We start from the raw sequence: 14,323 nt of genomic DNA on the forward strand, positions 1-14,323 counted from the left end.
AGAATGACCACCAAACAGTACCTTTTACAAATCAGAAACTCATACACCTAATTGAAATCCAAGCAAACAAAGATGGATAACTTACCTGATATAAAATATGTATCCAGTTGTAGTCTCCTCACCCTGGAATGTGTTTCAATATTATGCCACATTTTTCAAATTCCCTCAACACTAGGTTTGTATCGCTTGGACTCAAGCTGTCAAAAATAACAAACAAGAATTATAGTATGACCCCATTGATTATTTGAAATAGGCCGACAACCTCTCCTATTAACCATGGTCCTCGCAATTATATTTGCCAGTAGCGGTAGCATTCATCCTTACATTAATTCAGATACAGTTCTCCTAACTTCCTTCAGCACCCACAAAAATGGCAGTGAGCAACAACATCACAGGAGCACTGAATTTTGTAGCTATGATATTATCGGTGTCAATTATAGGAAGAGGCATCTGGCTGGCCACTAGGGAGGATGCAGAGTGTGTGAGAGTTCTTTGTTGGCCACTCATAGTGGTAGGAACAATTTTACTGTTAATTTCTTTTGCAGGCTTTGTGGATGCCTTCTGGAGTGTCCAATATTTCTAGTGATATATTTGATATTGATGCTTCTCTTCATTTTTCTGTTGTTACCAACAAGGGAGGTGGGCACACTGTTCCTAGTAGGAATTATAAGGAATACCAAATCAATGATTTTTCGGGCTGGCTGAGAAATTATGTTGAAAAATGTAGCCACTGGAATCGGATTGAAAGGTGTTTAAGTTCTTCTGAAGAGCGCCGAAAGCTGAATCAGAAGTACCTGAGTGCCCAATATTTCTTCAATGCTCACCTCACTCCGCTGGAGATAATTTGGGGGTAACTGTGTACGGGATAATTCTTACGTGGTTAACCATTTTTTTTCCAAATAATATGTACGGGGATTTGTTTGGGAGGCAGACCTATGTCATTCGTCCGAGAATTTTGGTGAGGGAGAAGAGTTAGGGTGTTATTTTTACTCGATTTTTAAAATTTGGTCTAGGAGAAGAGTTGGGCTTTTAGTTTTTACTTAATTTTAATAATTTTGAAGTACAAAGAACTGATATAAATCTTAAAAACATAATACATGAAACAGACATAAACCTTGACTTTCTCTGCTGATTAAGGATGCTGAGTTCAGTTCATAAATCAAGAGAAATGAGATCATAATAATTTCTACTTGAAAACTGTGTGGACTGCTGGTGGATGTAAATTGCATAGAACTTCCTTACGCTTTTGCTATTTGGGTTAGATGCTCCATTAAATTTTACACGAATATTATAATCTAGACCCTACTAGATCTAATTTGTGCTTAAAGCTTTTGGGAGTAACCCATATGCTTGCTTCATCTTTGTCGGTTATGCAATCGTGTTACAGAGCCGGAATGAGGGGTTTTGGAAATGTATAAGACGTTGAGCCTACGACAAACTCTATGCAGCAGGGTTCCTGATTTGTGTCCTCTTTTACACCAGAATTAGGGTTATCAAGCTTTTTCTTTACTTGTGTTTCTGTGAAACAATACAGAGATGCCATAGCTTTTCAACTAAAACAAAGATGAACACAACCATAATTACCAACACAGGCCGCTGGTGACTGTAGGCTTATGTGGGTCTTGTGCAGACTGCAGTGGGCATTTGCCACATTGAAAAGGGCATCGATGCACAGTATTTGCTTTTACATTGTTGGCAGATAAATTAATTATCACCTACCAACCAAACAGTGTCTCCAATCCACTATGCACCGAGTAACTTCTAGAGGCTTCAGTCCACATTATTCACGTGTGCACTGTTTCACCAATCCACAATTAAATCTGCATCTAACTCTTCTCTAGAGTCTTTGAAACATTAAATATGTATTTGGCTATTTATATAATAGACTGGGCCTGTGTTCAGTAGAGCCCATTTACGGGTTTCTCCTTTCTCTTCTCCTTGTATTTCTGTGTGTATTACTGTCGTTTTTTAATCATGGTATCAAAGCGCATTTAAATCCTGGGCTGTGGATTGTGTTGTCAATTGTGCCGTTGTCTGAGCCGTGGGTGATGAGTGGTGAGGAGAAGTGCTGCAGATAGAAAGCTACTGCAGTTTGTGTGTTTAGTGATGTGTGACGGTTGGATTTAGAGAGCTCATTCACAGATGTTTCTCCTCTCCTATGTGTTTCTGTTTCTTTCAGAGAAGTTTTTCCTCTACGTTATTTGATGCCTAATTTTTACCTGTGTGTGTTGTGAACTGGGTTTGACTTTGAGCAAAGGAGGAGCTCTGTTTCTTTGTGGGCTCTACAGTGTTTGTTGTTTGGTATATGGGCCATGAGATAATCTGTTTAAGTGTCTGTTTTTTCCAGTGTGTGCTATCAAAGGGATGTGATTGTGCTCGTTGAAAGTTTTGGCCCTCAATTTGAAAGGAACAAAAGGATTGTTGTTGTTGAAGTTGTAAATGATGGTTTATTTGAAAAGTATGTTTACTTAAATTGTCTTCGTGCGTTATTCCATGTGTGGTGTTCTTTTCATGAATGAGTCAGTTATTAAAAAGTGCAAGTAGAGGACATTAGTGTTTAATTATATTTTCAGTAAATGCTATGATCTATTAATATGGATGAAATTTAGAGTACAAGTAGATTTGTTTGAGTGTTAATTCTAATTGATGAAATTTTGGTGTTGATTTGGTTAAGTCATTCTCGTGTAATGATGGTTTCTTGTGGAGTGTAAGTTAATGTGGAAGTTGATTTGGTTAAGTTTGGTTGCAGTCGTCCTTGCTTTATTGTGGTTTGGTCTTGTTTTGTGGATAGACCAGTTGTTCATTTCACACCTCCAATTGGTTAAATATTGGTAGAAGGTTTGTTTAATCAAGTTGTTCTTCAGTTTGCCTTTTGAACTCCTTATGTTGGTTGGCTTTTGTGATTTGCTTTGGGGTTCTTTGGAGGTTGTGTAGTGTCATAAGGAAGAGTGGTTTTAAAGTGGGGGTCACATCCATAAAGGCTACTAGGATAACCCAGGATGGGGGCCTGGGGTGTATGGAGGTCTACCAAAGTCCATGCCAGATTTGCAATGACACTTTTCCTTTATGTTCACTAGTGTGTAGTCATGTGTTGGCTTTTCTTGTAACACTTTTGCGAGAGTCATGTGTTGTATGCTTATGTCTTGTGTGGGTACCCAATGTACATGTGAGACCATGTGATGCTTTGTTGTGGCTTTCTTGAGGACCTTAGTACTATCTCCTAGCACAGAGGGGTGGTTCCTTTTTGGGCCACATGGTCGAGTGGTAGTTCCACTTTCCATGGGGTTTATTGTTTGTGCCTTCTTGCGATGGATTAGCTTCATAGGTGCTCCAAATGTTTCTCTTGTAATTCATAGCATTCCATGTTTTTGGTAGATCCTTTTTTCTTCTTAGATTATTCATGTATCTCTTGGATCCTATGAAGTCATATGCATTATTTGCTTTTTTTTGCCTGGATGGTAGGATGTAATTGATGTAGCTTTATGTATTTTTCATCTTTTATTTATTAGAATGGTCTTGCATTTGAAGTAGACCGAAGATGTAGCCCATTAGGGGTGAAATCTGATATCAATTGGTGTTGTATGGTGTATGTGTTCATTTGGTTCCTTTTAATTTTGGATGTATGAATGGTAGCATAGTTAAAATATATAACATAAATTGGGTAATATTAATCTTAATTGTATGAATGGAATTATAAATTAAATATAGTAATATGGATTATGATGAATGTAGCTTTAGTGATGTATTTAAACTAATGACAATTGTATATATTCAATCTTGCTTAGTTTAATCTCGTATGAAATTTAATTGCTATGTTCATGTGGTAATCCATCTATCATGAGTAGGTTTAATCAATCTCATTGTTCACTGGATTAATACACCTTAATGTTCATTGGATTAACCAAGTAATCTTCGTTAGAAACCCTTTAGGAATTTGAGTTAATTCTTTTGCTTGTGTAAATGTTATTGCAATGTTTAACTTAATGCATCTTAAGTTTATTAATGTTTCAAAAAAAAATTATCTGCTCTTTTCGAGTGTTTGTAGTTGTATTCCTTTAGGGTGTTTTGCAGGGAAAACTTTAAGAAACCCGCCCCTTGGACAAGGTGTAAAAACCTAGCGAAAGTTGTATAATTCCAAGGAAAATTTTAATTTTACTGGCGAATTTTTGCAGTTTACGAAGAAAAATAATAGTATCCATTGGCGAATTAGCCGCGATCACTCAAAGTTTGTGAAAAATCCTAGCAAATTGTACTATTTTTAAAACCCAAAAAATAATTGCATGGGTGAATGGTAATGTTTTTAAAACTAGAAAAATATTTGCATTGGCGATTTCAACCTATTTTCAAACCATAAAAATAAAATATTGGCGATTTCATGCTATTTTCAAACCATAAAAATAAAATATTGGCGATTTGTAGCTATTTTCAAACCATAAAAATAAAATATTGGCGATTTCAAGCTATTTTCAAACCATAAAAATAAAATTTTGGCGATTTTAAGATATTAACTTTAAGTAATTAAAACACGTGGCACACAATTGTCAACTCTCTGCCTCTCACAGTCGTCAACTCTCTCTATCTCCAACTTGCAAGCTGAAAATGCTAAGCCTTCTTAACCTCGAGATCTAGTGACTGAGGGAAACTGAACTAGCACTCACCAATTCTCGACCACAAATGTTAAGTCCTCATCACCACAGCGACTTGGAGATAGTGGTAACTTTAACCCTTGTCGTGTACTCGCCAACATAAAACTATTTATCTCAGACCAACTCGAGACCTTGCGACCAAAGCAATTTTACTAACAATCTCGAGCTCGATAACATAAAATGCTAACACCCAAAAAGATAGAGACCTCGCGATGTAAACCCAAACCAACTTGTCACCAACTCGCAGCTTGATCACGTCTTCAGACATTTTACCTCGTGAGCTGGCGAAAACCATAAAACTTAACCACAAACTATCTGGTCGCTAGCTCGCAACCTAAAATTTTTAAGGCTTGGATGCTGATTCGTTTCTGAGGGACTAGTTTGAAGGTTTCTCTTGAGTCGAGGTTGATTAGACAAGAAAGGATGACGGTTTCAGAGGCATAAAAGGATTTGATAGCTTCTGAGTTAGAGATGGGAGGTCATGGATTTCTCTGAGAAATAAGAGCCCAGGTTGCTTGTTGTCAGGGATTTTGAAGTAGAATTTGTCCAATCAAGGATGAATAAAATCGGAACAAAATCATTCACAATAAATGAGCCTTAGTAGGATGCAGTGGATTTGATAGGCATGATGACGACTTCTAGGAATCTAGAGTCTACAGTCATGTTGAAAACCACCAAAATGATAATTTTTCATGTGAATGTAGAATGAGCATCACCAAATGAATTGTGAAAATGTTATAAATACAATGGAGTGGTGACTTAATTGGTAGAAGAGAAAATAAACCTTTTTCATTTTCTGAGAGTGGTTCTTTTCCTCAGAAAGGAAGATGATGTTTGAGCAGGATCGTGTATGGAGTTGTACTTCTTGTGTGCTCTGTGATACTGGATAGGTATTTTTTTATTTTCTTCTGTGTGAGTTTGTTTATTGTCAGAGGGGTTGTGAAAGTGAGAAGGATTGCCAAGGGGGGTGTGAAAGCCTTTTTTGTCAAGAAGGGCCAAGCATGGCACATCCTCTGCTTCTACTATGCCATAGGATGGCAAGGGGTTTGAAGAAGGAGCTCGCAAAGGAATGAAAGAAGGATTTGTTTGGGTGGGGAGTGGCAGCCAGTCATCTTTGTGATGACATGGAAGCTGCAACCCCCCCCCTAACAAATTACATTTACCCTAAAGCTCCTGTTTCCACTTTCCCTGATCGTGGGCATGAAGGCTCAAGTTCCTCTTTCCATTTTCTCTATTCCTGGGCATGAAGGCTTCCTCCTCTATTTGGAAATGATCTGTTGGACTTGGATAGAATGTAACATCTCATATTCCATCCAAAATGAAGGCATCAGGGTGATAATGGCATGGTTCAAGCAGTTTTACAAGTTGTATAATCATTGGGGTTCCTTTTCTAGTTCCAATAGTGATTCTAGACTCTAGGTGAAAGGAGCAAGTTGTATACTGTATAGTCATTTATAGAGAAAATGAAAAGCATTTAGTGTCAAGCTTTGTCTATATATGAATTTATTTTGTGTATAATTCTATCTCTTTCAAATGATCAGAATCATGAGATTTAATTTTTTTCATTTGTTGCATTGTTATGGTGTATGTAATTTTTCATTTAATGCTTCCTAATCCTATTATGCCCAGGAATGCAAAATTTTTGTTAGTCTGGAATCATATTAAATAATTAAGGATTCACCTCATTGTAATTCGTGGGCAGATTATAGACAGTCATAGAACACCTCCATATATATTACATAAACATCAATAGCATATAAAATCATAAGAGTATTAATAATGAAAGTATTAAACACCACAATAGATTATTAGATAGGAATACAATTATACAACATAATTAGTTAAACATCAAGACAATAGACAAGTGGCTTATCCTAGGGCATAGAGTCACTTACAATTCAAGACAACTTGATAATAAACTTCAATAAGATTCATTTGTAGATAAATAGCAATGAAATTATGAATAATGCCATTACATACAATTACACAACCCAGATTCATATGTAAACTAAAAAACCCTTGACCATTCAATTCATAGTGAAAACATAAATTCAACACAAAGACAATTATGTGAAGATCGCATTGCTCAAACTGCAAATGATATTCATACTATATTCATAATGATATCAAAAAGTAAATTCACAATGCGATTCAACTATTCAATTATCAAATTCTTGAACAGTTGAGCTATTATAACTATATTAATATAAGAGTTTTCAAGTTCAACATCATTGATCAATAAAAGTGGCAACCTCAACTTGAGGATTCAACAAGCTTAGGATTACTGTGAGGAATCTTGGGTAGCAACCTCAACCTGAGATTTCTTCTTTGGCTTTAGCATGGCTTGCCACCTGTCCACCTCTTTGCCTGTTGGCCAGCTGAATGCCTTTACCTCTTCCACCTTTGCAACTGAATCTATCCATCTGGCATCTATAACTGCCCTGGACTCAACAATAAACTTTGCATGGTCAACCTCAACCTTGAAAAGTGAATCAAGTAGATCGTTAAGGAAATCAACATCAACCTATTCATTTACATGCTTGATTATTTCTTCTTTCTCCAGAATCAAATCAAATTCGCTGGTCCAATCAGAAACTGATTTCAAATCTCCATTACTACCATACATTGAAGGCACCAATTTATTATAACCTTCCCCAAATGTCTGCAATTTTTCATTTATCAGCACATCCTTTCCTATGAAAAATGCATAAGCTGCATTCATTACCTCCACCATGTCTTTAGTGTCACTAATCTTGGGAGGGAACTCGTCACTATACATCATTGGAGTATCTAGCTTATCCATTAATCTGCTTCTTCTTGACCAAACTTTGAACAAAGGTCCAAGAAAAGCGACAGCCTCAGAGGATGTTTTGCTTGCCTCTTTCAAAGAAATGTGCAAATCATGCACAACCATCAATTTGTCTTTCAATACACTAATCCTGTGTTCCTTTTCAAGCTTTTCAATTTTCCCTACCTATTCCTCCATTTTTGCTGTCACATCAGCTAGTATTTCTTGTACTTGTTGCTCATTTGTAATTTTTTCTTTTAACTCCACTAACTCTTCCTCCAGAGCGCCCTTCTTCATTAGTGTCTCTTCATATTTTTTAGACAATGCAATCAATTGGGTATATGTTTCTGTGTATCTTCTTGACAAATCCTCTATTTTTGATAAATTTATGAAAGAAACTTGAGTAAAAAATGAGGCAATCTCTGTGTCAGTTGTGTTCTGCAAGTTCCAGATCATTCTATCAGATTTATTTTCTACTTGGATATTTAGAAGGTGGGGCTTTTGAGTGGAAGGGGCCAAAGACCAAGTAGCAAGTGTCTTTGACTTAGGATTAAATCCTGATCCTCTTATTACATCTCCAATTAAATTCAGTTCTAAACATTGGTTCCTCTTGCTTCCTAATCTGATCAATAATAAAAATAGACTAGATATCTCAGTCAGGCATCATAATCATACCAATACTCTTTATCAATTGTCTTACCTATTCCACAGATATTTCCTCCCTATTAGGATCATATTCCTGCAATGCCTTGATGATCTCCTCTTTCTTTTCTTCATTTGCTTCCTCTATGATCAGATTTTGTTTTAATTGATTTTGTTTCAACCTTGTCAAAAAAATTTTAAATTCATTTGACTTATAAAGTCATCATCTTTCATGAACTCATTTGACAACATCACACGCTCATCAAAGCCTTGAGCAAGGGCTTCATTTGTTTCTCCCTGTTCTTCATTCTGCCTTGCTTCTCTGAGATGTGTCCTTATTTGATAAAAGTAGTGTCCTTGTTCTGTAACAATTGCTCTAGCAGAGTCTCTCCTCACAATTGTATCGACCTCAATGGTTTTTTGTTTCTTTGCAGCTGGCACTCGGGTAGATTGAACTTCATCCCCACTCTCTACATCATCAATAGACACACTAAGTGGCCTCTTGCCATGTGAAGAATGTCCATCTTTGAGGTCTTACTACTGAGTAGTCACTTCTAGAATTTGAGGCATTTGTTCCATCAGAGTTTCATATAAACTCAGCATTTTGTTAATCCTCTCCAGGTACGGGCTATCAGGGCAAAAACCTGAGAAACTAGGGTCAGTAGCCAACAATTCTACTTCAGCTCTCATCAATTTTTTCCATTTTCTTCTTCTTTCTTGTACTTCATCTTTTCTCAGCAAATTTCTAACTACGTCTTCATCATCCAATGGTTCATGGTCCTTTATTGTGGCCCAAGGTGTCATTTTTGGCATTCCAACTTTAATAAATTGTTCTGGATCACAAAATCTAGACACAACATTAACCAACCTATACTGTTTAAGGAAATTGTTTACTTCATCAAAGGAACTCCTACCAATGGTAAAATCAGATGCAACCCAAAGCCTAGGAAGAAAAGAACCCTTCTTGTGTTTATTAAGGTATTCTTTTTCAACTAGGGTCAATTGCCAGATAAACTCCATAAAAGCAATCCTAATTGGAACAAATTTTGGTAAAATATGGGGAGGCTGAGGACACCCATAGACTCTCATCATAGAAAAGTTATCAAAAAAATAAAACTCCCCCCAGTTATGTGAAATAGGCCAGTTTGGAACATATTGGTAAGGTTTCAAAACTCTCCTAACATTAATTGACAATCGTTCCCTATTTATTCCTAGCATTTCCATAATTGGCGAAACAATCCAATTTTCAAAGAAAAGGAAAGAAGAATGGGGAAAACTACTATCCCAAACCTGGGTCCATCTTTGTATTGGCATTAAGACATCGAATTCTTCTTTCAAAAGCTTCAATTCTTTATCCATGAACTCAACATTATAGAACAAGATTAAATGCATCAGCAATGAATAATGCTTGAATGTAGGGCTGGGTGCACCACTCTGAATTTCAACTAGAGCATTATGAATGTGTTCAACCACATAGCCTACATAATCATAATCTTTGTTAACATCTAGGTGTTGAATGTCCATAGCCATCATCAGTAATTCAGCTGACACTATTGAATCTCCATCAAAACCCAACACTCTGCATAATCCATAGATTGTACAATGCATATAATGGTGGAAAGGTGTGATGCCAAATGGTGGTTCGATACTCTCTGGAATTATAACGGGGTTCTTATTCACCCTAGGCATGTATCTGGGCATTGCATGCTTCTTGATAACACCTTTGTATTTGTCATAATCCTCTACAATCCGCTCCAAATCTATATCTATACATGCAAGACTAGTAATCTGGAAAGCTTCAACAAAGCTAGCTCTGTTAATTGAAACTAGGGTAGACTGGTTCTTTCTTTTGATTACCCTAGATACTGGGCAATAGCGTTTGCCCAACTCTTTGATCAAATCCACATCAACATACACATTTGGCAAAATTAACTTTGCCATATTTAAATCCCAAGGGTTTGACATCGGGACACCCTTAACCCTATTTTTCCAGAAATAATGAAACAGAGCAGAACCAGTCATATTAAGCATGGTAGGGTTTCTGAATTGGCTCCATAAATCTCTCCATGCCAAATGAATTGTATTCAAAGCAACGGAAGTCCCTGGCATCAAATCTACAAATTCATCTTTGTATTTCTTAACCATCGTTTCCTCAGTGGCACTGACCTTGGAACCTCCAGGTCCTCCTGCTCCACTTGTCGTGGCCTTGGGCTTGGAACCTCCAATACCACTTGTCGCCTAGCTCATTTTAGCTGTAGGAGAAAAACTTAACCAATTTTCTGAAAATTTCTCACACCCAACACTCTGAATTCTCCAACATTGTTGTAGAGCTCAATTCACAGGATTACCCCGAAGATAGAATGCATTAATGCAACTATACAAAACCTCATCTCGATCATGCAATTTATGGTATTTACTATTTGAATTTTGGGTGCCATCACTTCTCTCAAGTCTCAAGTCTCATTAATTGCCACACTTGCATGAACTAGCTACTGTGGCATAATGACATTCATTCAAACTTCAAACTGAAGTACTCGAGTGAAATTTGAATTCATGCCCTTCTATTTGATTGGCAATCGGTCTTCAAAACTTTTACAGAAGCTGGCAAACAAGCCCACGTGTTAGCAAGTTAGCAACAATGCTACCAAATCCTCTTAATCCCAAGTTTCCAACCCCTTTTACGAATCCTTAAAGAATCTCGCGAGTGAGCGATAGCCATTGATCTAACAAAACAACTTATTCATCGCAAGCTCACAAATAGAAACTTAACTTGACTTAAACCCTTGCGATCTCGTGACAACAAGACACTTAATCACCTTCGCATGCTCGCAACACTTTTTGACTTAAGACTTATAAACCCCTGAGCATGTGATGACCACAAAATCAAACCAAAACTTACTTGTCGCCAGATCGCAACTTAAAATGCTAAACAACTTCAAATCCTATGAGCAAGCAACTTAACCGCATCGCATGATCACAAATTAAAATGACTTAACCGCGAACACCTCGCGACCTTGCGATAACATAAAATCACACCCAGTCGCAACCTCGCAACATAAAATGGTATCTAGGTGCCATCACTTCTCTCAAGTGACCAAGTCTCATTAACTACCACACTTGCATGAACTAGCTACTGTGGCATTAATTCAATTAAACTGATAGAATGCATTAATGCAATTGTACAAATGTCAAAATCTCGGCTTGATCGTGTCAAAACTTTTACAGAACTTGACAAACAAGTCCACATGTCAATCCCCATCTTTAATCGCACACTCTCAACTAGTTATAACAATCAGGAAAGGAACCGATGAGTTAGCGACAATGCTACCAAATCCTCTTAATCGCAAGCTCGCAACCCCTTTTACGAAGCCCTATAGAATCTCGTGAGTGAGCGACAGTCGTTGATCTAACAAAATAACTTATTTCATCGCAAGATCGCAACTCAAAACTTAACTTGACTTAAACCCTTGCGATCCCGCGATAACAAGGCACTTAACCTCCATCGCATGCTCGAAACACTTTTTGACTTAATACTTACAAACCCGCAAGCATGTGGTGACCAAAAAATTAGACCAAAACTTACCTATCGCTAGATCACAACTTAAAATGCTAAACAACTTCAAAACCTGCGAGCAAGCAACAAAACCAACTAAGCTGCGATACCAACTACATCGCATGATCATAAATTAAAATGACTTAACCATGAACACCTCGCGACCATGCAACAACATAAAATCACACCCAGTTGCAACCTCACAACATAAAATGGTCAAGTGCAAAACATCTTGTGAGCTAGTGACAACTAAAATCTCCTAGTACTCGCAAGCTCGCGACTTAAATTGACTTGATGATAAAGGACCTGCGAGCTAGCGATAACCATTAAACATGTCTGACCAACTGTTTGACCACACTTGACGTTGACATGGATAAATAAATAGAGGACAACTCAGATTTTCAATGCAGGACAACTTCGGTTTACTAGCCAACTAAGACAAAAAACAAACACAAAACCCTAATCACCATGAACATCATTTTAAGAATTTAATGTAGAACAATAGAAAGGTTCTAGTAGTAACAGTTATGCGATATGAATAATTTTATGGATCCTGTGACACAAATTTGTTGCATTTCATGTTCAACATGTTACATAATGTGGAACCAAATACCAATTTACTAATAATTCAATTGTTTAGTAATAATTCAAATTCACAATTAAAAATATGAAATAAGTATTCGTTCTACTTCTGATTGACAAATTCAATAAATACAATATCAAAAATCATCAATGACAACTATAGTATTGCAATTTTGCAAATTAAAATTGTAATATGACTCAAGAATTGTAGTATGATTATAAATACCTATAAACTGACTACTAATTAACTTCAATGATTCAGTCCGGCTGTCTGAGGCTTCTATATCCCAAATGGACTCAAGCTCCGAAAACTAACTAGTACTAACAGGTTCATCTTCATTCTGAGTTGGGTATTCAAAAATGTCTTCGTCTTCATGCTGACTCTGAGTCTGCGATCCATCATATTCAGTTGTCTCAGCACTAGCACTAGTAGTAGCACCACCAGCTTTTAAAGTGTTGCACACCCCTCGTCTATCACACATGGAATTCAAGATTGCCAGTGCCCTATCATATGGAAAATCTCTAACATTATACTGGGTTACAAACAACCTCAAGAAAGTTTCCAAATTCTTGTCTAATTTGTTTCTGATCTTTGATTTCAAAAGCCCTAATGCACTGAAAACTCTCTCATCTTCCACCGACCCCAATATCACTGTTTGACATAAATCAACAAGTTTCAAATATTTTGGTATTGCAATACGCAATGCTTCACTTTGATCTATCCTTTTCCAAAGCCTTGTGATTGATCCAAGTTGAAATGGATTCTCCAAGTTAACCAACTGTTGTTTCATAACCAATGCAAACTGTTTACATTATTTTCTAAGATGGTTTGAATTTAAAATTCCTTCTATTGGTTGTCCATTGCATATGCATCTTTTGAAAATGTCAATATCAATGCCTCTAGTTTTCTATGATACATCTTTGTGTCATTTGGATTATCTCCAATTGAATGCCAAAATTGAGGATACACACAACCCATGGCTTCAAGTATTTCTTCTCGAGGGAATATTTCATGAATCTCTATTGAAAGTTCATATGCAATAGACTTCAAATGATCACTAATAGATTTAACAATCTTGTCAAAATCTTCCTTTTTAACTGCCAGTGCTTTGCCTCCTTTGCCTGTCTTAGATTGGTGCATTGGTATTTAAAATCCTTTTACAAAGACACATAACTCATTTTTTGTATTGAAATGTAAAAAAATTTCAGCATGATTCAAATCTGTAATTATCTGCCACCTAAAAAAATTTGGGCTTCACCCTATTAGATCTGAATATAGACCATCCAGGCTCAAGCATGTCATTTTACGTAGAGTGCTATACTCATTGATATACATAGTTCTGTCTTGGGCTTTCTTAACAAGTTTGTTCATTGAATCCAGCATGGGGAGAAGACTAGCTAAATTTAATAGAGTCTCTATATCACTTAACTTATGTAAGAGATCGGGAGCTTTGTCTACTATGAGATGTTGCTCATACATTAGTCCTATCAAGGATTGAAATTCTATTAGAACTCATTCCACTGCTCCATGCAAGGAGATCCATTTGGTCTCAACATCCTTGAGAAGCCTGTTTCCTCATGTTAATCCCTCAGCAAAAATCTGAAATTCTGCAAAATGTTTAGAACTTTGACAGAAGTATGAGTGGAGCTCGTGGACCAGATCTTCAACTTTTGACACTGTAGGGAAATTTCTTACAATTCTATATGCTAAATTCATTCGATGGGTCATGCAGTGAATGCCAACCATGTATGGTGCAATACTAATTTGTAAAATTGCACAAAGATCGGTCCTTTGACCTTGCATTACTACAGCTCCATCAGCTCCAACACACACCAACTTCTTGGCAACTGTCAAGTCATCCATACCAGAAATTTCATTCAAATCTTTCTTAACTTCCAAAAATAAATTTTCTGCTGTTGAATTGCCCCTTATTTTACGAACACAGAGTAGATGAGCTTGGCGGACGTGTTCTTTTACGGTATACACATGCATACAAACCCAAGCAGTGTTATCTACCGCAGTAACTTCATCTATGGATAATGAAATGAAATTTGACTCTTTTACACTCTCTTGTAAATTTTCCTTTTCCACCTTAAGGAGACAGTTTGTCA

General features: G+C 36.8%; 1 protein-coding gene across 1 annotated transcript; it reads left to right on the forward strand.

Moving 5' to 3' along the window:
• Nucleotides 1-370: 370 nt before the first annotated feature.
• Nucleotides 371-854, forward strand: LOC131041006 (protein TORNADO 2-like). The gene is made up of 2 exons (XM_057973986.2): nt 371-481; nt 546-854. Exons 1-2 carry the CDS (start codon nt 371-373, stop codon nt 852-854), a joined length of 420 nt encoding a protein of 139 aa, XP_057829969.2.
• Nucleotides 855-14,323: the final 13,469 nt, after the last annotated feature.

The sequence above is a fragment of the Cryptomeria japonica genome, chromosome 11 (genome assembly GCF_030272615.1).
Source record: "Cryptomeria japonica chromosome 11, Sugi_1.0, whole genome shotgun sequence".
NCBI classification, from domain to species: domain Eukaryota; kingdom Viridiplantae; phylum Streptophyta; class Pinopsida; order Cupressales; family Cupressaceae; genus Cryptomeria; species Cryptomeria japonica.